Source organism: Metopolophium dirhodum, chromosome 5 (genome assembly GCF_019925205.1).
Source record: "Metopolophium dirhodum isolate CAU chromosome 5, ASM1992520v1, whole genome shotgun sequence".
In the NCBI taxonomy this organism is placed as follows: domain Eukaryota; kingdom Metazoa; phylum Arthropoda; class Insecta; order Hemiptera; family Aphididae; genus Metopolophium; species Metopolophium dirhodum.
In genome coordinates, this window is record NC_083564.1 from 10,773,346 (window position 1) to 10,799,405 (window position 26,060).

General features: G+C 30.8%; 1 protein-coding gene across 2 annotated transcripts in view; it reads right to left on the reverse strand.

Moving 5' to 3' along the window:
• The window catches only part of LOC132945265 (inositol-trisphosphate 3-kinase A), a 294,710-nt gene that overhangs the window by 222,141 nt on the left and 46,509 nt on the right, over positions 1-26,060 (reverse strand). The window contains exons 1-2 of one of the 2 annotated variants that reach the window (XM_061014957.1): positions 21,922-22,991; positions 8,202-8,935 (exon numbers count right to left, since the gene is read on the reverse strand). In XM_061014957.1, the coding sequence (XP_060870940.1) occupies positions 8,202-8,935; positions 21,922-22,360 (1,173 nt within the window). In that variant the 5' untranslated portion in view covers positions 22,361-22,991. Of the gene's footprint in view, positions 1-8,201; positions 8,936-21,921; positions 22,992-26,060 lie in introns of those variants that run through there. The other variant, XM_061014958.1, reaches the window with a different exon arrangement.

A 26,060-nucleotide genomic window follows, 5' to 3' on the forward strand; every position in this document is an offset into this window, starting at 1 on the left:
TCTTTCAACGTTTGCAACACTAACATACACATTTTGATGACCAATGCCCAATAAAATTGGTTTTAAATGTCTGAAAAAGGTTTCACAAATTGTTTACTTTCACACGGGTGTCGGGGAATTTAATTTCGTTTGAAGCAGTTTTACCAGAATAATATTAAATCCAACATTTAATTGACTATACCATAGAATCACCTATATACATTGTGCAAAGGTTCATATGAAACTCGAATGGTGTCCAAACAGACAGTTTTACACCATCAATTTAAAACTAATTTGACAGCAGAGAATTACTTCTCAATATAGTGTTTGTAGTAGTATTAATATATATATATTTATATACACGCGGTGAACCACATTATACAGGCTGATCCGCTGATCCACCTAGCATGATCCTCTATTTTTCCCTTTAATAAAGAATTTATCCAAATTCTGGTTTTTTTTAATTTTTAAATATACTCAAAGACCATTTTTTCTTGAATTTTTTTAACTTAAGGAGTGTCTGTGTCTATACAAACTTCTGTTTTTCAAATGAGAACTTCCATTTTTTTACTGTCAATTATTAAGTGAGTATTTTTTTTGAAAGTTTTTATATACCTAATTCAAAAATCAAACAAATAGTTTCTCAGTTATTAAAATATTTATACTAAGAATAATAAACCTTGAAAATGATTTTACAAAATTACAATACGTCAAAATATTTAGAAGTATCCACTAAATAATTTATTGTAAAGAATGGGAATTGTCATTTGATAAACAAAAGTGTGTATATCTACATGACACTTCTTGTAGGTAGTACAAAAAATCCTAAGAATTTCAAAATATGATCTTTAAGTTTATATTTAAACATTTTGAACAACTGCATTACTGTAGAATAAATGGGGTTGAGCATGCTTGATGAAAGCAGCCTGTATATTTGATATAGGTTAAAGTTAAAATATATCTCGTTCTAAAAACAAAACCAAACGTAATAATTGTCTGTTTTAAAAAATACAGTAAAGCATTTAAAATCTAAAATATTATTAGTAAGTACCTAGGTGTAAATTAACTCAATAAAAATGTATGTCTACAAGATAAATATATTTTATTTTATTAAAAAAAACCATAAAAATTGGTTTGAATTTTTCAGTGAAATGTTTACATTTCCATTTGAGTGCCAAATTAAAGACAAAATAATTAATTCACTTATAACTTCATTGATATTTTTCCGATATTTTTTTTTACTGAACGTCTTTGGATTCGTCTTTAAATTTGCAATCTATTGGTATACATTTAAGTATTTATAACGGCAGTAAATGATTTTAACAAGCAAAGACGCATATATGCGTCTATGGAACTCAAAGGGTTAAATCAATGACACCATGACAGGTTTTAGAAATTATTTAAAACAATTTTTAAGTTTGTGTTTTGGTAAAATAAAATATTTATTTAAAGTTTTATAAAAAATTTCTTATATCATAAACCATGTTTTTGACAAACTTTGACCTGACTGTGATTTTAAATATTCTCATGAGAATTTCAAAACGCGTATTTATTATTATTAAATAAAGAATATTTTCTTTTGAGAAAAATATAAATGTTGTACAACTTTAAAAGTTATTATAGAACGTCAAATACGAAGTCATATTTATAATAACCGTACACAATACCTATAATGCAGTAAACATACAAGAAAACTTCGCGTTAAAACTAATTCAATAGGTATGTCAAAACAGTGAAAAACTGAAAACTATAGTATTATGTGAACGTTAAAAGGAAAAACACCGGAAAACTCACTCTGCTAAGTATAGTGTGATTCTAGTGTGTATCACGTCATTGAGTAAAACATGGATTAGTATACAAAAACCGACTCTAAACGAAGACGTTAGGTATCAGTCTCTATTTCAAAGGATATTTTATAATGTATATTTTTTATTAAAACTAGATAGTTATTTATTTTTCTATTAATAATACGGCCGCGGCAGGCTTACCATAAAAATTACATTTATATATATATTATATTATTATAATATAATATAATAACATATTAATTTATTGTTATTTATTTCCCATGGTGTTCTGTTAGTTGCTCCCAACTATTTAGTTGATACCTGACAGTTGGTACTAATTTCCCAATTTTGACTTTCTAAAGCTTAAGCAAGATCAAAAGTGCTACAAGAAACCAAAAAAAAAAAAGAAAAGAAAATTTCTTTAAAATACATCCTTGAACTGCTCAGAGCCTCAGAATCTACAACGTTTAAATGAGTGGGTAATTATAATTCACTATAGAACGATGGTACGAATCATATATATTGCCGTATATTCGTAAAAATATTAATTTTTTTCTCAACTTAGGGTACTCGTTATTTTATTTTCCAATTTAATATTTTGTTTATTGAACCTAACCGTTTTAATAAATATTAGATAAAAATATATTGCAGTAGGATTAACTCTGTATTCAAACTCAGATAAAATAATACGGTAAAAATTATTGTTCTCAAAATAATCAACACATACGTCATTATCTTTCTAATTTTTAAATTATATACTTTATATGGTTATTACTTATTATTTACTAAATAAGATAAACAATACAAACAAACTACACAAACACCACACTGTATAGCTAATCGGCAATATGAATGTTGTTCCTACACGTTTGAAATGTTTAAATGTTTTGTTCTTTACCGAAATAGAAAAAATAAAATATACAATCGAACTTTTAAACTGACGTCATCATTTACACTACTATAATATTATATTAGTATACGTTCATAATTTAATTAACATAATATTATAATGTGATACCTAAATAATACTATCCATCACTTATTAATCGGTCGAGATAAATAGGAAAACGTAAAAATAATTCAGAAAATTTAATATGGCCGATATCATTAATAACACACAACCCAGGCAGTAATTTTTTGTTTAAAAATATTATTAGAACATTATAATCACGAATAATATTGGTATAAAGTTAATTTAATAATATTATAATATTATTATTACAGAATGCTGTCTGGGAAGCGGAGTGTTCGGTTCCGTATAATATATCAAATATATTATTTTTAAAGTATTATTGTTTGTCGGTCCACGGATGATAATATCACCACGCTTATCACACTTCGTTTTCTGTCTCGCGTACTTACAACCTATCGCTGACCTTTAAGACCAAACATAACCCGTCACGAGCTGCTTATCTAAGCCCTGCACCTAATTTTTCACATCGGAGCTGACATAGGTACATCGGCAATGTAAACGCGACCAAAATATTGTGTGTATGATGTATGTTTTCCTCGTGGTATTTCAATTTTTTTCACTCAGTTTACCGCACTTGTTCATATTTACATTCGCCGCCAAACACGCGTGGTTATTACGTGGTGTACACAATATTTTCAACAAAAAAAAACCGTGATTATTTTTGTTTAGTTAAAACTAAATTGTTCATAAAAACGTCATTGAGATGTATATTAGGTATTACCAAATAGATGATTTAATTGATGATGCACTTCATCGTGATAACGACTGTCTCGAAAGTCTATATTATGTTTATAGGTTTATATTATGATGGTTACCCGGTAACGAACTCACTAGGTAAGGGTCACTTTTTGTTTTACTCGTTCATCATTGCACGATGAAGTCCAACAACATTACAACTTAGGAACATTTTGACGAAATGGGTTTTAATTTAACGACATTAAAAGTTTATTTCATTTGTACTCAAAGTATAAAAACCGTGATTATTAATTATTGTATATACTTAAAACTAAATTGTTCATAAATACGTTATTTAGGTGTATTATTACCAAATAGATGATTTAATTGATAATGCACTTCATCGTGACCGCTATCTCGAAATTCTATATTATACTATATAGGTTTATATGATGGTTGCCCGGTACCTAACAAACTTACTACGTGTCATTTTTTGTTTTACTCGTTCATCAGTCTAAGATAAAGTCCTTCGATCTTACAATGTTTGAGATAATTTTGACGAAACTGGTTTTAATTTAACGACAGTAAAAGTTCGTTTTGTTTCTACCTACATAAGTATATTGTATGAATACATAGATTGCATTAACTCTTCAAAAAAAATAACACAGTCAAGATTTGCAGAGATCTGACGTTAGTACGTTGCCACAAAAAATATATGGGCACTATTTTCAAATGTATTACAGTTTCGAATAGCTCTTAAATTATACGCGTGTTTTTAAACATAATAATATGATTGGGTTTATGCTTTGCGAAACAATATCACTATATAGAATATAGATGTATTGATTGAATATTATTCAATATTTAAAATTAATTGCTCGTTACCTATACACGTCAAAGTTTTACATTAATTCTATAATTACGATAGTTATAATGAAGCGGATTTGTTATAGTATTATATTAAAACCACGAGAACGAAATGTATCGTATTTCTATGATTTACAGCAAACTCTCTTGCGCTGTGGTCATGTCATAGTGATTTGCTTTTACGTCCTAATGACATAAAAATCTGTTTGTAATAAAAAGGCGTCTTCGAAAAAGTATCTAATGAGCGTAATTTTGGGTTTGATTCTAGTGTAATCGTAGACTATAGAAGATTCAGGATCGTTATTACGCAGCTGCAGTATAATATTATACTATCACTGTACAGAGCATATTAGCATAATGTGAGTATTGTGAGGAAATTAATCTCTATATTATACAATATTATTATAAAAAGGTAAAATTTATTTGTATGTAAAGGGTAATCTCTGTCACTACTAAACCGATTCTAAAAGTTCTTTCACTAATAGAAAGATACACTGTCCCTACAAAATAACATAAAACATAATAATATGTAATATAGTAAAATTACTAAATGAGTATATACACCAAGTGTGTTTAGGTTAATTTTTTTCAGTTTTTTTTATGGTCAAGGTAATCTCAAAGACGATACCGTCTCGATTTACTTGCGGATTTTTTTATTATGCAAATAATATTTCAACATCAAACATAAACATGGTCGTGTATGGTATTTAAAAATTTGAGTTGGCTACACATAAATCTCGTATCTCCTCACGAAATATTGTTTATATAGGTTTGCTGCCTTTGGTGATTGATTACATAAACACAATTAAAAAATCAAAAATTGGTATGGATTATTTCCAACCATGCGTTGCAATGGGATTTTTTTTTGATCAAATAAAATAATATAAAATTTTTTTTTGTTATTTAAGTGTACTTAGTTATATAGATTTAAAAACTTACTCATCCGATTATGACAAGAGATTCAGAAATTATTTTTTAGATAATTTATATCAGAAAAATATAAAAGGTGATTTGAACCACGTTCGAAAATATATTGGTGTGCTTTATCCAATTATTCACATTTGGATTTTTCATCTCTATCAAATTAGTTCAAAAAGCGAGGTACACCAATGTAGAATATGTTCCAGTGAACTGAGGTGAGCCAAAACCAAGATACTCCAATATAGCACCGTATTTTATGTTTGTTAATTTTTTCTCGGGAGAAGTCGAGTTATACCTACAGGCTAGTTGTATAGCATAACAACAGGACGGCAGTAATTAGATAACTTAAATATTGACTATTTAAAAAATCAAGGAATTATTACGTTCTCTTTCTTGCTTCCTTTAGTCAGCTTTACCATATATTTTACGCGTATAAGTACTAAATGTTTAATAGGACAGAATATAATTATTGGTTAACTGAATGACAATACGAGTCGGCAACCAAATGTCTTGAATCGCTTACAAACATATTTTTCCAGTGTCACTAACGCCTGATACTCGTCATCAGCTAGGATAACACGTTGATCGGTGATTTAACCCAAAAACAACATTTTCAAAATCGATTTCTGTGCCTATACTTATTACTACGGTTTTATCATTTTTCGTTCCTGCCAGTACTAATTCCAATAGCTTCTAATGCCTGTCAATATCAGCTGCTGTTATATATTTCGATATCTAACAGCTCTTGTTGGTATCCATTGAATGATGAAACCATGGGTTACATATTTTTTTTTGATCAGGCACTTTGGTACCAAATAATATAAGATATGTATCATTATTATGCGACCAAATAAGGCAAAAATCACTTTACAAATCATTTATATTCGGCGTTTGCAGAGATAAGCATGGACAGTTAGTTTTTTAAAGTTAAGCCACTATTTCAAAAATTAAAATTAAAAATCCTTGTTGTTTTCAGATAGAAAAATAATGATATTAAAACTCTGTTTATTGGTCCACTTTACATAGTGTAAGTTAAATAAACCATACTATAATAGGTTTATTTTATTAAATTATTCTATGGTGACATTTATTTTAAAAGCACTAAGTATAATATAAAAACAATGATAAACATTTATAACTTATTATTTTTTTTTTAAACTAGCGTGATCTTTATTTCAGAAAATTGGTTTCCGGAACGCGTTACTGGAATATTATATGGTTTGAGCGTTCGAAAGTAACACATTTTATACGCTATTAAGCTGGGTTGCGATTTGGACATAACGTTATATAGATAAATACAACGACCATAGTCCATAAAATATTATATACCACGTAATTATATTATATATTTTAGATATTTCTCTCGTTCGCATTCGACCACGTTTAAAACGATCCATTTTGGACGTTGCCGTCGCGTTGATCAAATAAATCGTCACGCTGCTTAAAACATACATTGCTATATACGTATCGAAAGGCAAAAAGGGCTTAGTGACACGATAATAAATGAGCCGCGATAATAGCAGACAGTTTCCGCTTTCTAACAGGCGGGCGCCGGTGTTCCTGGATCCACGTAGGTATGTCTATATATTTATTCAGTGCACACAATTATTAACGACGAGTAGTTAATTTTTAATTCTTTGTCCAGTGTAGACGACAAATTAGCGTTCAAATTCTACTTGCCACGAAAAATATAATAAAATCGTACCTCGAATGAGCCTCTCGAAGTTTTTAATGCCGTAATAGAGCATCGGTCGGTTATATTATGACGTTTGTACAACATATTAAATATTATTATTATTGTTTTATTAACGCCAAACGGAAATTTTACATATTACAACAGATATGCTAAAAAAGCATACATGTGAATAATTAGAATACAACAGGGCTGCTAATATGTACATCAGAAAGTTATTATACAATAAAAAATAGTTCTAAATATACAGTGCTACAATATATAATTTAACATAGTTAAACGATAATTAAGTAAATTTGGTCGTGTGGCTCAAGGATCGACATTATTATTTGCAGCTCTGAGCATACGATGCAAAGCATGGTTGTGCCCATAAGAAGTCTTATGTCTTGGATATAGAATTGGGTTGGTTTTTATATGAGAAGAGACTCTAAAAGGTAAGGCAGCAAGGTTTTTGGGAACGTCCAGTGAATCATTTAATGCCTACTGAGGATAAGAAATCTAAGTCTGCTTAATCGTGACGAAAAACAAATGTAGAAATATTTAGGGCCTGTCTTATAATAATCGTGAGGTACATGGTGAACGTTCGTTTTGAAAGCAATATAGTTTAGTCGTTTATTTTGGTAAATACTACCTACTTAATAAATTACTTAATTGTCTACCTATAAATATTATAATAAATAAAATCCGTTTAATAAATTAAATTATCTGGAGAAATTCATCTAGATAACGGTGATTTTTATCTTAGATAACTGTGTAAATTAATATTCTCTATTTATCTAAAAAAATATTTATCTAGATAAACTCAACACTGGTTCTGGAAATATAGATCACAAATATTATTTGAAGAAATCGCATTTTTCTATTTAGTGAATGAGCCGTTTTAAAGCTAGAAAATGCTCATTTATTTTTAACAATATAATTTGTTTTTTAGTTTTATTACTTTTGATGTACCTACCTACTACGCGTATTGACATATAATGTATGTTTGTATAACAGACATAAAATAATTTTATATATTTTAATGTAATGTCATACTAGTGTAGTACCTATCGTTTTTTATTTTTCATTTTGTTGGTATAGGTAGGTTAGGTTAGGTCCTCCTAATATTATAACTATATATCCTATATCTCATACTAATTTTTTTTTTATAAAACTTCCTTATTTTTCTTCTGTTATAATAAAATTAAAGATAAATTTAAAAATAATATTATATACAAATGAAACATTTCATTTTAGAAAAACTTATCCCGAACTAAAGGACCGCTCGACCCGGTACTTATTTTATGAGGTATTTAATAACACTAACCTTTGGCTTCGATTTGGATTGGCCGAACGCCTCCACCGCCGCTGCAGCTTCGTCCTCCTCGACGCCGCTGAACGTGCTGCACGTGCTGCATCCGGATATTTTGCGCTCGGGCGTGTGCAGCGAATAGTCTGCATCCAGTACGCTGATGACACTCCCCGCGGCGCTCCACGTGCTCGCACTGCATTCGGACGACGAGTCGTTGAACCCGTAATCGGCGGACGACCTGTACTCGAACTCGCCGAGGTCGTCAAGCGTGAACATGGACGAAAAGGACACCGGGTCCTCGGAGTGGTCGCTGACCACCACGGACGGAGTCCGGAACTGACGGCCACCCGCGCCGTTTACTGGTGTCTCGCCGTCCGGCGGGCCGCAACCATCGTACACCAACACGCTGCCCGCGTCGCCGCCCGCGTTGCTGCTGAATGACCGGTATAGCGTCGGGTGGTGGTGCAGCCTGCTCCCGAACTCCCGGTGTTGGTGATGGTGGTGCGTCGTCTCGTAGCCTTGGTCCAGACTATGGCCCTTGCGGCACGGACTGCCCATCCCGTCACCCTTGCCCTGCCGGCCCACTGGTCCCGTCCACGACTTGCGCCGCTTTCGCTTCACCTTGGTCTTGCTCACCTCCAGCCGGCTGACTACCACCTGCTGTAGCTGCGGTTGCCGGCCGTCACCCGACCGCAAGTCTTGCACGCCGCCGTCTGAGATCGTCGTAAGCTTGTCGTCTTCGTCGCTACCTAAAAAAACGAAATAAAAAAATGAAAAATACAAACGAATAAACGATACGTAAAAAGATATTCAAATACATAATATGCGAAACGACGTTGAACGGTTGATTAGTACGGTCCATCATCGTTCAAAATGAAAACCGGGACACTTTGTATAAATTGTATTATTATAATAATAATATTATGACATTATTGAACTATTAAATTAGTGCACGCATGATTTTTATTGTTTTGGAAAACAACAATTTTTAATGTTGATAACATTATTCTGTTTGATAATGCAACTACTGAAAACACGGTTAATGCAACCGATGCGTGTAACTATGTTTCGTTAATAGAAAACACCTATAATTATATTTGTGTAACTGTAATTTCACGATTTTATAATAATTTTAATATTCAGCGGAACATAAATATTTATAGTATTAATGTGTATCTTTTCGATGGGGTTAAACGTTGATTGGCATTGTAAATTAATTAAAACGATGACGGGTTAAATACGAATAAAATTGACTGGAACCATTAACAATTATCGTGGTTTACATTATTATTATTATAATTATTAACTTTGTGGCTTACATTATGTTTGGAGACCATAATATTTGCGTTGCAAAAATTGAATATAGCATTGAAAAAAATGATTTGAGGGTTACAATACTTGAAAAAACCATGTATGACTTTTTTATCATTATCAATTACAACTTTGATTTCGATAGAGTCGAGCGTTACAGCACTTGGGCCTTTCAACCATATCGATATACATGAGCATTGAATACTTAAACAAATCACGGGAAAGAATGTAGTACGATGTCAATATATTATAATATAGATAAAACCATCTTTAACGATTTTTTTTTTTTTTTTTGGTCTCAATTTAGTCGATATTTTATAAAACTTTATGACTTTTTCAATACAATTTGTTATGACTTGAGACTTATTTATGTTATATTATATACTTTATACCATGTACGTTTCTGTGCCAGTACAAAATGCCAAGTGTTTTGAAATGTATATTTTTACCCGACCGCACACAGTGTCCGCGTTTCGCATTTTTAATGTTTGACCGTACAAAGTGACCTAGAACCCGAAATGACACACTCAGTGGCGTTTTTAGGAATTTAGAGCCCCGGGTACACAATTAATTAGCGTCCCATTTCCATTAACATTCATTAACAATAAAATCACAATTATTATAAGGTGCTAGGTGACGTACCTAGTCTTCCATAGTAGGTACCATAAATAACCTCCCAATAATTTTTCAAATCTAAACCCCCCGAAACGAGTCTTATCATCAATTTGTTAATAAGAGTTAAGCTCCTCAACATTTTACTTTTGACACTCGTCACACTTTATACTTTAAAGTATATTATATTTTATTTTCATGGATATTTTATTAATAAAATACATGTTGAATGGTAAACTAATAAACATAACGTACCTACCTACCTATAGAAAAAATAAAAATGTATCATTAATATGACCCTATATAGTCTGCGATTATAATTGTTTTTAAATATTAACATTCAGCTTCATTATTCCTTAAAAAATTGGTATAAAAAAAAAATCAACTAAAAGCTGTATTTTACGGTTTTTGTTTGTCCAGATCACGGTTATATTAGACTTGTAAATATCCATGGTCCAGATTTTAAAACATAATACATACCTACATTCTATTCTTACCTCCAAAACGATAATCATCAAAATACACAACACTATTTAAAATGATTATTTATATTTTTTTGTTTAGTTATTCATCATAGGTACGTAATTTATTTTAAACATCTGCAGTAGTTGAGGCCATAATTGAATATTTTATCTTAACGATTAAAAATTCTAAGTTGTTCGTAAATTCTGTTCGAAGACAGAAAAATAGATTTAATTATTATAGTAAAGTTGTACCACTGTAACATCAAGGATGGTTGATTACCTAATTGTCAACACAGACATTTTTTTCAAATTTATTATTACGTACCTTAGTATTACTAAAAATACACACAAATATTGCTTATTTGATCCAAACAATAAATAAAACATTATTCTACAGATCATCCATCTAATTTTTAGATCCTTGTGGGTCGTAATCCATTGATAGAGAAAACTATGGCCGCCCCCCTCCTAAAAAAAACCGTAATATATGATAACACCATTGTTGTTTAGGACCACTTGTATAAATATCCGTCTTGCGGTGGGAATGAACTCAACTGCCCATTATAGGTATTTATTTCCTAACAACAAATATTCTAATAACCGCAATGGATAAATAGTATTTTCAATTAGTTACAATAATTTAGTAATTTAAAAAGACACTTAGTTCTCGGTTACCCACATATGTTCACCCCAGACTCTGGTCATGCATGTGTACGTGTAAATTATTATAGCTATCATTAGCCTATAAATTAAAATACATGTTTTTTTACAAATGTCGTCGGCCCGCATCAGTTATAACAATGACGTTTCAGTACAGACACGTCGTATTATACAGTCGTGTTCGAATTCCAATTAATTAAAACGCTTTCGAAATATGACCAGACGGTACCTACTTACTTGAATACGTCCGAATACCTAGGTACATAATATCTTTATAATCATTTCTTATGATTATCGTAGGTACGTGTACAATGTAGGTATATGATATGATATAGGTATAGTAATATTTTAACTTACAACTTGATTATTTTATAAGCCTAGATTAAACCTTGATTATAAGGATTTAGTGAGATAAATAAAAATATAAAAACTCCAGAGTATATATTAATTACATTTTTTTTTTAATAATTAATGATCCCTATACATTTCATAATAATAATACTAAGTGAAAGTTTATTTGAAATTATAACTTGAATTATTTAACAGAATGCAATTAGTATAATAAAACAACAGAAAAATTTTATATTTTCAAAATAATAAAATAGGGCATCGCAATAATTTAAAAGACGTATTGTGAAAAAAAAATATGAAAAATATGTCACAGGAAATAATATTTCCTGTCTAATGCACAATCCATATATTATACTCCTTTATCCTTAAAGATGAAAGGACTTGTATGTATCACAAACAAAATACACGGTTGAATACCATACCTTATTTGTCCCCAAAAAAGCAGTGCCAATCTTAAATGTTAAAAAATCCTTTGAGAAATTTAAATAATATCGTATTAAAATAAAATAAAATGCACAAAAGTATAATCAAACAAAATATGTTGATTGACATTTGAAACCCAATCAAAATATCATACAAAAACAGTATGGATAAAAAAGCCAAGGGGTCAAAACATTTAGTACTTAATATGTCTTATACATAATATATAAATAAAAAATAACACGAGAAGTTAAATTCATTTTATAAGTGATCAATGTGAAAAACAAGAAGTTTTTTCGAATATAAAAGCATTTAATTTAAAAAAAACCTTAAAAAGCAAAAGCAAAATTAGTTTTCTTTACTCTGTAATGTACATGTAAAATATTTTGTTATTTAAATTTAGACGTCTGTTATAATAATAAAAATATACATTTACAAACTATTCAATGTCAAAAGTTAAACAATTAAAAACATGGTTTATGGTGGCAGAATTATAATATTAAATGTTTGATGAATTCCATATACAATTGGATACCTACTTATAAAATATTTCAAATAATATTAAAAGTTAATGAAAATTGTAATCAACTTGTATTTAGTTAATTAAAACAATTTTAAAATCACGTTTTGGAGCACCTATTGGAATCGTCGGACTGACCTATATAATATTATAATAATGTGTTCCAACTTCTAGTAAAACGAATTATAGATTCGCGATTAGCACTAATATTATAGGGGATGAGACACAGAATAATTGGAAATACCCATACTCTGTATTTTCTATATAATATAGTATAGGTAGTAGATTATTATTTGTTTTCATAATTTATAAAAATATAATAAAATGTATTTCAAATAAAATAACAACCAGTTATACAACCAAACGATTAGTATACAGAGTAATTTATATACAATATACAGTACGTTTAAAAATCCCTATTGAAATGTTGTTTTTTTTTTCAAAACATTCATCGCATTTTAAAAATTTATATGTCAAAAAAATGAAAAAAAGTAATATTTTTGAAATCATAAGACCTAACCTAACCATGAGAATTTTTCTGATTGTAGGATATTATGTTTTCATAATGTGTAATTTTACATAATATACCATATCATAACGAAATACATTCATACATCCATTGGAAACAATTTATAAAACTAATCATTGAAACAAAGGAATAACGTTTTTAAACTCAAATATTTCAAATCTAAAGGACGTTTGAAAAACAAAAGGACAAGTTGTATACCATCGTAAATCACGCAAGTCCAATTTGCATCGTGTGAAGTTTAGCGAAGCACAAACCATACTCGGGATAAGAAAAAAATATATAACAAAAAAGGAATGTATACGACCACCAACTATGTAAAAAAAAAAACATTCATCGTGCAAACATGTATAGGATGATCAAAAACTTTGTACAACGACGCTTAATACGCACGTCCATCAGCCATCTGAGTATGAAGGTTGATTAAAAATATAAATACAATTAGTCATGAAAGAGATCATTGTGTAAGTGTTACTTCTTGTTAAACATGATTTTAGTTGTGTTTTTATTTTTTTAATATACATTCTTAAAGATTGCAATTTTATCACATTTGACATTTTATACAATATACTAAAAATGCTATTTTTACTCTATTACAATGATTTTTCGGTTAAATTATATTGAAAGTTGTTAAACAAATATTATGGTGTGGATTTTCCAATTGCCAAAGTTGTTTTATTAAAATCATTATAAACTCTAATTTTATTATGATTTTGCGAACAAATTAAGCTTAAAAAATCAATTAGGTACTGTTATCGATCGAGTATGGTTAAAATGTTAAATAAAGTTAAATTTCAATCTACTTTAAACAAAATAGGCGTTTAAAAAAATTATCATCATTGACTATATTATGTTGATACTAATTTTGGTATGCCTACATATTATTATAAAGGTTTCAGACTATAAGTGAGTTCTAGAAATTGTATAAGCCGGCTAATTAAAAAAATGTTGAGATAATTGAATTTTATACTTGTTTGAATAAATAGGTACTTTCCTAAAAATTAAAATTAATCAAGAAGTAAATTTGGTATGGCACATTATACAAATTATTGGCATTAATATTCTATCAAAAGTCCATATACGTATGTTATGAACTGAAGAAAAACAAAATCTCTAAGTAGTCTTCTGACAAGAAATAAAACATTTAAAAAAAAAATATTAGATTTGATTAAAATAATTATTTTTTTTAAATTTCTACCTGTGTATAACATATTATTATTATGACAGTTTAATTATTATTATTATTTATTTCAATTATTATTTCATTATTTCGTTTTGGTTAAGTGCTACAAAAATTAATTTAAAATTATTTACGACGATTTAATTATAGTATTGTTATCCATAGGTATTTAGAGATGCAACCAGGTTTAAAAAAAGGCAATCTGGGACGCAAATTACGTAGCTATGACAATTTTCGAATGTTTTTTTATTTAAACACAACTATGAACTAACCTACTGATAATTATTTCGGACGAAAGTAGTATGCACGGACCTACTTATTTAAATTAGTAATTATCAGTGGATACCCCATTATAATACAATTTAATCCAATCATAATAACTCTTTAACTTTTAATAATATTAGCTACGTGTTAAATAGTAGGAAATATGAAACATTTTGTTAAATATAGTAGTGAGTCTATATTAAGCAGACTTATTTTTGTACCAAAATTATATTTCATATGTAATATTTTTTTTTCAATAACTTATAAACGAATTAAAAATGATTATGTAACATACAATTTCCTCTAATAACATAGGTAAAGTATAACATTAACTCTACATAATTACCAATAAATAATTATATAAGTAACATATAACATAATTATGTTGAAATATAATATACAGAATTTAAAAGTATTTATACATTTTATTATTATATATAGAACAATATTTTATTGAAGAAAATAATTAATTTTTATAATTATATTAAATTAAACTTATTTATTGTTTATAATTATTGTTTTATTAATACTTTATAAAAAAACCATTTTTTAAGAATAGTATGCAAATAATAATGACTAATGAGTAAGGTTTTGCATATTTGATAAGTTGGACCCGGATATTATACCAGTTATACATTAGACTGAAATTATTTAAGAACAATATATTATTAAGACCTTAATTTTAATATTTTCAACAATTTTGTAAAAAATACAAATCATGTGTAATTAAAAGTAATACTAAATGAAAAAAAACATATTATTGATTTATCGTTTATTCATTTTTCAAGTTCTGTTTTTATATTATTATAATTAAATTAAATACTATTACTTTAATAGTATTACTGAAAGCTATAATATTAATTGTATTCAAATAAATATCTGTTTAAATCCTTGAAATATATATTTTAAATTTAACTGCTTATTATAGCCTATTATAATTTCTTTATAAAAAGATTAAAAAAAGGCTAATGTTTTGTTGATCGGCATACAGCCGGTAAAATAATTGTTATCAGTAAAATGCGTTTATACAACAAAAAAAAATACTACAATGTTTGCACTTATCTTCAAATACGTATCCATAAAATGATAAAATTAAAAATTAAGTTATAAATGGAATTGAACTCGAGAATACGTATACATAAAAAAAAAAAAGGTATGGCAATCTAATTTCTGTGAAAATATTCATGTGTAAGAAATACTTAAAGAGTCACAAGAATATAAATACATATGCAGCATTATAGTTATTGATATTCAACGAAAGAAAAATATTACCTCTTGTGTACTAATGTGCCATTATAATTGTATTACTTCTGGTTTAATTTGGTCACGTGTCACAACAACGTTTTGGCCAATTAGTCGCATCCGGAGAAGCAACTAACGACTCGTGAAAAATGGTCGATTTTTTTCTCTTCGTCGTTCGTACTTGTGCGTGTTACATTACCCAAAACCACTGCGGCACTGCCCCACGCTTTTTTTTTTTTTAGTTTTTCCGAGTTGCAGAGCAGGTACGTACACGAACTAAAAACTTAAAGAGTTGACTTTTGATATTATGCATTTTATTTCGACCTTTATACTCTTACATTAAAATCGATATTACCACGTTGAGCGCCAAAATTGGGTCTCACCAAACTTTGTTCTCGCCGCCACGGGTTTTTTTCATAGGTTTAATAAAATACAGTCTTGACAATTTAAACAAATATTGACTAAAAAAAAAAAAACGAATTATCATATTTGCAAAATTGTAACACCTACTGAAAGTGGCAACACTGTAGATTCTATATCGGACGAGAAAATTCTGATTATCGAGACCTAGAAAAGAGAATTATCGACTGAAAATTATTTTAGTCAGACCCAAAACTGGGTCTTAAAAACCAACTTTTGGCAATTTGTTGAGACAAATATTTTGTGAAAAACACCGAGCGGCGCTCGACGTGTTAAATTACTAATGCCTCTGATTTTATTTTTGTTTTGAACTTTTAAGTGTTTGTGAATTTCGTTTACAAGTAAACTGGTCTGAGTCGTATATATAGGTATAATATGTACATAATATTTTGGAATATTATATTATATATTCTTCGAGGAAAAACGTTGTCCAGTTGGTAGTTCTTACACAGGTACTCATACTGAAATAAAATGTAAGTGTCTTATGGCTATAATATTTTACATAACAGTTTTGTAAGTAGGAAAACATTGCATTTGGCAATATAATAAATATACAATTTTTTGGTACTATCAATGATAATATTGATGATTTCAGTAAAATTAGAAATTAGTGTTATAACCTATAAGAGTACCAATAAAGATATGACGCGTATTATGCGTATATAGATACTAATAATTTGGTGGGTTATATTATTTTAATTTGCCGAATGTAATTTATTATTCTGAACTAATTATGACATGTGGAAAAAACCAATTTTCGAATGTTGCACACAATTCGTTACAATACTTTTGAGTATAAATTATGGGTTTTTTTTTTTTTAATTTTTGCTTTATTGTAATAATAATAATAATAATAATAGTAGAATATATAAATTATACATCTATAGCTTGTATAGTAGGTATAAACTATTTATGTAACTCAGGTCGTTTAACTGATTGAGTGCGACCTCAGTTCATCTGCACTGTTGCGATGTATACGACGGCGTATACCTATGTGAAACGCTTTTGTAGCAACGATTATATATAATATAATATGGCAGTATTAGGTTAGGCAAGGTCGGTCGCTCAACAATATGCACTGCACGTTACAATCGAGGGGAAATTGTGTAAAGAGCGGATGGTCTAAATTGAACCGATCGTTCATACGGTAGGCGACAGCACACAACACAAGCGTTTTAATAATGAGACTAAACGTCTTGGCATAACCATATTTTACGAGTAAAATGCTTAAACGTCGGAAATTTATCTATAAACGACTATCGAAATGTACCCATGTACCTAGCCTAACCTATTAATCCGTTGCAAAAAAAAAAAAAAACACACTGTCTCGGATCTCAAAATGTTATTCGATTGAAGTTGTACGGTAATATTATTATGTAGTTCTAGAAGACTTGAAAAATCGATAATATTTGTACAAAAAGTAATGATCAAATTAGCAATGATAACTAATTTTTCGTATTCGTAAAAAAATCACAATTTCACCATTAACTAGCAAAATTAGATTATTGCACCTATATAGGTAATATTTTCATATGATCTATTTTTTATTATAAATAGTTTTTCGTCACACTTTCACTTACATAATCATAATATTGCTGACAATATATATTATTATGAACATCGAGTTATAATTTTTACATAGTCAAAAATATAACATATTTTGATCAAAGAAAATAATTGTTGGCGATTGGTCATTTATATAATAATGTGAGATAATTATATCATAATATTTTCATACCAATGATTTTCATTTTAAATTTTCTATCTTTATGGATATACATAATATACGTTTTAATGTGATTTACTTAGATTTCACGAAAACCTTGTAACGGTTTTTGGTGTTCGTATTATTTTGATAATATTATAAAGTATACTTTATAAGGATTAAAAACATAAATCTTTTAAGCAATACTGTATGCAAATTCCATAGATAATACCAAATGTGAAAGTGGTATGTGTATTATCAATTTGGAACGAAGCTACAAAACACTCGATTTGTAAAAAAAAAAAGGTATAAACAAACATGAGAAATCATCCGAGTTAAGTGAGAATCCATAAGTTGGTAATCCATTATTGTTAAATGAACAAAAAATCATATTAACAACATATTTTATTATCAACAAGAATCATAATGCAATTATTATGTGAATAAAAGTAATGATATTATTAGAATACGTAAATATAATAATAACAAAACACGTAACAATAGGGTAGATATATTGGTAACTATTGTTAACTTTTTAAGTACTTCCCTTTGCCATTTCAATTGTTTTTTTTTCTATTAAGTCACATGAAAACGCAGATATTATGCGATTTGTATTCTAGTTCATGTTACATAGTCAATTAATATCGAATAAACATGTGGTAAATTGTTTTAACATTTCATTAATAAAATATTTTTGAATAATTATTCGTAAATAGTAAAATACGGAATTATTACCAAAATAAATAACCTGAATATATTTACATAGCACATTTAAATATTATGTTGTAATGTTGTACAATAAAAAATAAAAAATAAAAACAAACTAGTTTTTTTTTAATTTAAAATTACTTAGAATTCAGTATTTTATTAGGTACCTACCTATTATAAGCTTACATTATTTAAATTGAAAATAAAAAACTTATATTGAGCTATAATAGTATAATACTATAATAACAACTATATAGTTGATAAAATGTGCAATCTGACCAATATGCATACAAGTGTTTGGAAATATATAATTATTGGTGATTTTCTTGTAAATCAAAAAACAAATAAGTAATAATAATAATACAGATTCAACAAATTCACTGATTTTTAATTTTTATTATAGCATCGTATCAGAGCAGAAGTGTTGGACATTCGAAAGATTTTAAAATTTATTTTGGTCCTGTATAATGTGTAGATTGTTATAGGATTTTTTTATGTGCTTGTCGTTGTTTTTATAAATCAATAATATAATATTTGTATCTCAATAATTTTGTTTCATGACAAATTTAAATTAAAAAAAGTCTTTAAAATAATCCAGTGATCCCTACTCCTCATAATTTTTCTAATACCACTGCAATTATTATGTATTCTTATTGAAAACCAGCTACACTATGCAAGCGAATAAAATTATCTGCACCTTGTTTGTATAGGGTACTTTGTTTAATCTAATTTTAGCAAATCATACAATATAATAAAATTAAAATTTTAAACGTAAGTTTATTTTACAAAATACACTAATGGAAAAACAAAATACACAGATATGAATGGGAACCAAACATTGCATCGGTAAATTCTTAGTTATAATATATATCGACCGTGTGTAATTTAATAACGTAAGAGAAAATATTTTAAATCAACGTTTTCATATCACGTATACCCACAAAGGTCCGTAAACAAAAGCCCGCAAAATACCGACCGTCAGCCCACATATTCATATTATGTAGGTACTTAGCTGTCAGAATTATTGATGTTTAGAAACTACTAAATTGGTATGCAAATACCGCACATCGGTGTGACAAATTTTAATGATTGCAACGGTGTGTACAGTATATTAATTAATTTCTGAATAAATCTTTTACATTAATGAAATTATATTAAAACAAAATATAATACCTATATCGAAAACAGTTATTATAATGACTGAAACGTTGCTGCTAATGATGACTAAAATGTAGCAATATAAAAAATATATCGTCAAAGAATGAAGATCCATTATGATTTATATCACGCATATTTTATACTAAATCGTTTTGACGTATTAGAACTTTAATTTTAGATCATTGATGGTTAGAATTTAATTATTTTGGCCATCGTTGACTACTTTTACCACGTTCTACTTGTATTGTATAGTTACAGTAGTTACACAATACACATACTATTTACATATTATTTATGTAAGATACATCGCCAATTAATCTATGCAGTTGTAGTTCAGTTTTTCTAAATCAGGCGTATTGTAACTTGGTACCTATAATGTGTGTCAATACAATATTATAAATTATTTCACGTGCAGAGATTGATCCCAATCAAAATATTATTTTAAACTTCATTCGTAATTGCATACTGCCAAAAAAAAAATCATCGTTATCGAACGACATTATCACTTTTAATAATTATTGTAAAGAACATTGAAAATATTTTCATTCTTTATTTTATTCGAGTTACTGGTATGTATGTTTTTTTTTTTTGTTTCAAATGAAAATATAATCTCTAGGTTGCTTCAGAAATGATTAATTTATTATAATATATTTAAAAAACAAATGTACCCAAGGTAAGGTTAGGTTAAGTGCCTACATCTCGCTGGTCTTTACAGATCAAATACTTCCGAGGTACCTTTTTCATTAATTTCTTTTTTAAGGTGTCTTTATAAATTATTAACTATTTAAACAACACCATGGATCTTAACACTCGCTACTTTACCGTCGGCGTTTGGCTGTGAGTCTTCCATATCGTAAGCGCAGTAGTGATTTCCAAGACAAACAAGACGTGACCTGACGATTTTTTTCAACAAGTATAATAACGTGCACTTAATATAGGCAACATCGACGACTCAAGAACTGACTAAATTGCTTTGTATCTAACAAATATAATATTATGCGTTTACGACTCGCGACTGTAAACGATATCGGTGTATTTTTATTTATCAATATAAACTCTTGCACTTTTGATGATCCTGCACCGATCCGTGGCCCTGGCGAAGTATACGGCATGTAACGTAAGTACGTATGACCTGATGCGATCAGAAACTCGCGTTTTACTAATAATAATACAATTTATTCTATAGTAGGTATAACCGAGGATGCAGTGTGCAAAACAATCATATTATTACAATCAAATAATTCACATAATTATTTTACTATACAGTGTGATTCAAGGTGTGATTCGTACAAAGCACGCTCACCTCCATTTTTTTCTTTGAATTTATTAAAATTATGATTTTTGAAATTTTTAAATATAGGTACTTGAGGACAGAATTTTAAAATTCTTGAGATCGTTCGTACTATTCAAGGAGTGTGTCGTGTGACGATACAATCGTCTATTCAGATCACCACTGTATCCGCGTCTTACAAACTTAAGCATTATCCGCTAAAATATAATTATTTACAGTGGAAAATGGGGTTCTCATTAATTGAAAAACATAAGTTTATAGGTATCTCCACAGGATACACATCTTATATACTGAAGCATTACAAAACATCTCAATAATTTGAAAATATGGTATATTTGAGCTTATTAAAAAAAATTCTACCAAACATCAACAGTTGAATAGCTGCATATACTAAAAGAGTGTTTGCTTGGATATAATCATAAAGTATAATATTAAAATCTATCGATGAGTGAGAATGTTGTCGTCGCAGTGACGACGGATTGCGAACGTCCGTCAATATCTGCAGCGTGGCGTCCATATTACAGAGAATGTCGTGTACTGAAAAATGAACGCCGATAAATACTTCGCGCGATCCCATCGCGGACGACGATCGATTCCACAGCGTTTCCGGCCAAATATGTGGAGTATAAGAATATTAACAGAGTAAAAAACATCATGAGCGATGCGATTCCGGACAGAGATCGACGAAACGGAAAGTGGAAGAAAAGGAAACGTTCGTCGTCCGAGACACATGGGCCGTCGTTGCGTAATACGAGCGCGCGCGCGCCGATAGCCGGGAGCACGTGGTAACCGGCAACTTATCCCCACCCCGTCCCACCACCACCATCGCCGCCGCCGCCGCGGTCACTGCGAGACGGCAGCGGCTGCGACGGCGGCGGTTGCAGCAATCGCGCGTGCACGTACCGGCTTGGATGCTGCCCAACGACACGCAACTGAACCGACGGTCACAACCTCCGCCGTCGTCATCATCGTCGTCGTAGCCGTCGTCGCCGTTGCCGTTGACATCGTCGTCGTTTTCGTTTTCAGCTCCGCCGTTGTCCATCAGTAGACGGTTCCAGGCGGCGGCGTCGTCGTCGCCGATAGCCGGGCCTGACGGTACCGCCGACTTGGACTGTGGCGGCGGCGACGACGCCGGCGTCGACGGTTTTCCGCCACGGACAGGCGCCGTCAACCCGTTCTGCTGGTTCTGCCGGTGCCGTTCGATGAGCATCGTGTACTTTTCGACCAGACGGCACACGGACGGAAACGGCGGCGTCGCTTGTCGCTGATCTCCACTGTATACGGCCGCCACGGCCCCCGCGCCGGTGCGCCTACCGCGGCGCCGCAGATACTCGTCCGCCATGAGTCCTCGCCGATCCCGGTGCGCCTCGGCCGCGACCAACACCACCGCCGCCGCCGCCGTTCGCGCGACGGCGACGACGACGACGACGACGACGACCGCGACCAAGACCACCACCGCCACCACCAACACCGCTGCTGGTGCTGCTGCTGCCGCCGCTGCAGGTACGACGTCGCGGGACTAAGACTCGGGACATCGGTCCGACCGCCGCCGCCGTAGCCGACCGCCGTGGCCGCCGGCACACATATACGACCGCCGCGCACTTTCTCCTTTACCGCCGCCGCTGCCGGTCGCGTGTTACGAGACGCGCACGTGTGAGGGCGGCGTCAGACGAAACGGACAACGTGTAACGAAATCCGTTGTTATATTATTGTTGTACGTCGCGACGGTGAAAAGTGCTCCGCGTCAGCTTATGTCGCGACCATCGGACTGCAAATCGAAAAACGAACGCTCGCGTGCGAGATTATCCGTTTATTAAAATTTTTTTTACCACTCTCCTTGTATCGTTTTTCGATCGTGCAATAGTGGGTAGGGGGGGGGGGGGGGGTCGAACACTAATCGCACAAACGCACAAACGCTCCCCTTAGCCTATATTATAAAAATTCAACCATAATTGGGAGATATACACGAACCGGGGGGGACTCGCGTGCGTCGACGGAAAACGGCCGGAAAAATGACGCATATGCGCGCGTAACCGGTGTATCGGCGGTACTGAATCGTCTGTATGCGCGCGCGTGTTCTATGGTGGCGGCGGCGGCGACGGCGGCGAACCAGTTTCACCGGGCGCAGTGTTTTGCGAAATCGGACAAGGAGACGGCGCGAGAGCGCGCGCGCGCGCCAGCTCGGTGGCGGCGACGGAGGCGGAGGCGACGGCCCGAGGCGACGCCGATGCAGACCGATCGCCGACGACAGCCGCACCGGCAGCGACCTTGGACGGCGGTTCTCGGGGAGGTGTCGCGACGACGACCACTCGGCGATACTTTCGTACGCACACCCGATAATTAATAGATACGCATTTTCGCGAGGACCTCATACAAAGATTATTGATTTATTAACACATTTGACGGGCGAGCGACAGTAAGTTGTTCATAGGAAATGATTATTGTGTTTCGAATAAAAAAAAAAATCATTTGAGCACTTCCTCGTTTGTTGTGGGCTCCGTTATAAATGGCTAATGATTTTTTTGAGTTTGATTTCAGATCATTTCGAAGCAGATTCCTACAACTTTGTTACAGCAGACGCTTATAATTGTAAGTCGATGACGGTTTTTATAATATCGACATCGTGGTGGGCACTCAATAATATAATATATTATTATGAATACTTTGAAGTACTTTCACACATTGATACGTTTAAGAGCATATGTAAGACTTCGGTGATTTAACGGAGCGACTTTTATAGGCAATAACAAAAAGTATATTGTTCGTGGGTACCTTGTGTTATAATAGTTAAATAATAGTAAATTATGCCTTTAATACCTATACGTGTAATAATAATGAGCCGTGCAGTGTGTAGCGATCAACACGTTTTAATACAACTTTAATTTATGTAAATATAGGTGATGTTATACACACTATCCAACTATCTAAATGATAATAAGTTTACGTAACCAACATTGAGGAACCGCCGCGGTAGAACATTATTTTATAGTATCCGAGCATGAATACTTATTGACGTGCCTTTAATAATAGTATGTGTATTATAATATTATTATTGTTTAATAATTAGGATATCTTATTCTGTTCAATATATATAAATTATAAATATATATTGTATTAATACTAATAGGTAGGGATACTCCTTAAATCACCATTACCTTGTGGCACTTTACTAATTAGTATTATACACACATTTAAATAATTTCAACTCTTAGGTATTATAGGTACCTAATACTATACCTATATTAAAATATTATAAGTTAAACGTTATAATAAATTACAATTAATGCTTTGAGTCAACTGAACGACCAATCTTTGCAGCATGTAAGTGTAAATGTGCGTATGAATTACTATATGAATTTTCGTATTAAGAATTTTTTTCGATGGGGAGGGGTTGTTTAAAAAAATGTTTACACCTAACTACTGCTTATTAGCAGAGATGTAAAATTTCATGTTTTCACTGACTTGTTGAAACTTTTCAGAAACTTTTCATGTTTTCATGAAACTTTTCAAAAAATTTGAAATTTTTGATTTAACTCTTTTGTATACCTTTGATTTGTTTTGTATAATGATTCAATATCTTTTTTTTATACATCTAAATAATATTGTCCAATTATTTAAAAGTGATTTGTATATTAATGTAATTACCTATTAGATGCTGATTGCTGGCCATCTTAATTTCATTTAAATGGTAATCATTGAATACTAATAATAATTATATTGAAGCAGTGTTTAATTATTTATTTATTTTACTAGTAATTTATCCCTTTTCCAATAGAAACTATATTAATTTTTAAAACCAAATTTAGACTAAAAATAATAACAAACCTAATAATATATTTAATGAATAATAATTGGTTTGTCTCGAATTCATGATAAATAACAAAGGCAGTAAATCATAGAAAACAAATTAAATATTACAAGGCAGTAAACAAACTATAAAAACTAATTATTACTAGATAATAGATTTATCGTACTATCATAGTTGTAGCAAACTATATATCTTAGTTCATGACAACTAGCAGATAACAATTTAGTTGTAGAAAATTATCATGATAACAATTAACAGCAGATACCAGTGGTACCATAATACCTACTACAATAACAATCATAGATATTTAAACTATTATCTATTACCTATTTATTGGTGTATGTGTACGATCATGAAATTAAATTTTTGGTATCGAAAAGTTTCAATACTTTTCATTTCAATAGCCTTGAAACTTTTCAAATTTCATGAAAAGTTTCACTTGAAAATTTCTGAAACTTTTCAGCCTCACATCTCTGCTTATTGGTTATCAAACAACGTCGCACCACACCAGTTTCCGTGTCACCGACCATAGTTACATTTTTCATTTCAAATTGTTCAATATATTAATATATATATATATATTGTATCGATTGATTGTTTTTTTTCTTTAATTTTTATAATAATATGGGGAAGGGAGGTTAAAACAAAACCCATCAAGACACGTCACTGTGTAAACCTATATGCATTATATGCATTTAAGGTGAGAGCATCCATAATAGTACATAAATATAGTATATGATAATGAAACAATATACAGGAATCACTGAGTACTGACCAAGATATCTTTTAATTCATATTTCATTAAAAGATTAATAGATTTTGTTTTTATAAGATATTTATTAGATATTATGTATAAGTACTATATAGATGCGTTGAACATACAATTTTTACTCTCTTTACAATTATTTCCAATGCGATTTGAAAGTTAATTGATACCCGATGAACTTCATTGAAATATTTCAAGCAGTTGTACACAATATACGATAAATACAGAAAACCATAAAATTAATAGATCATATTAAGCTCTATTATTTCACAATATTGAGTTCAACAGAAGGTACTTAATAAGTATAATTACAAATTAGTAGTTATTTATCAATTGATAAGTTTCATTTTTTTTATAAGTACTCAAAATATTTTTTTTGTGCGTGAAATAGAACTTCATTTTACAATGTACTCTACCAGGTACCTATACAGTGGATAAATTTCAGTTTAGAGTAGTGTACCATAAATA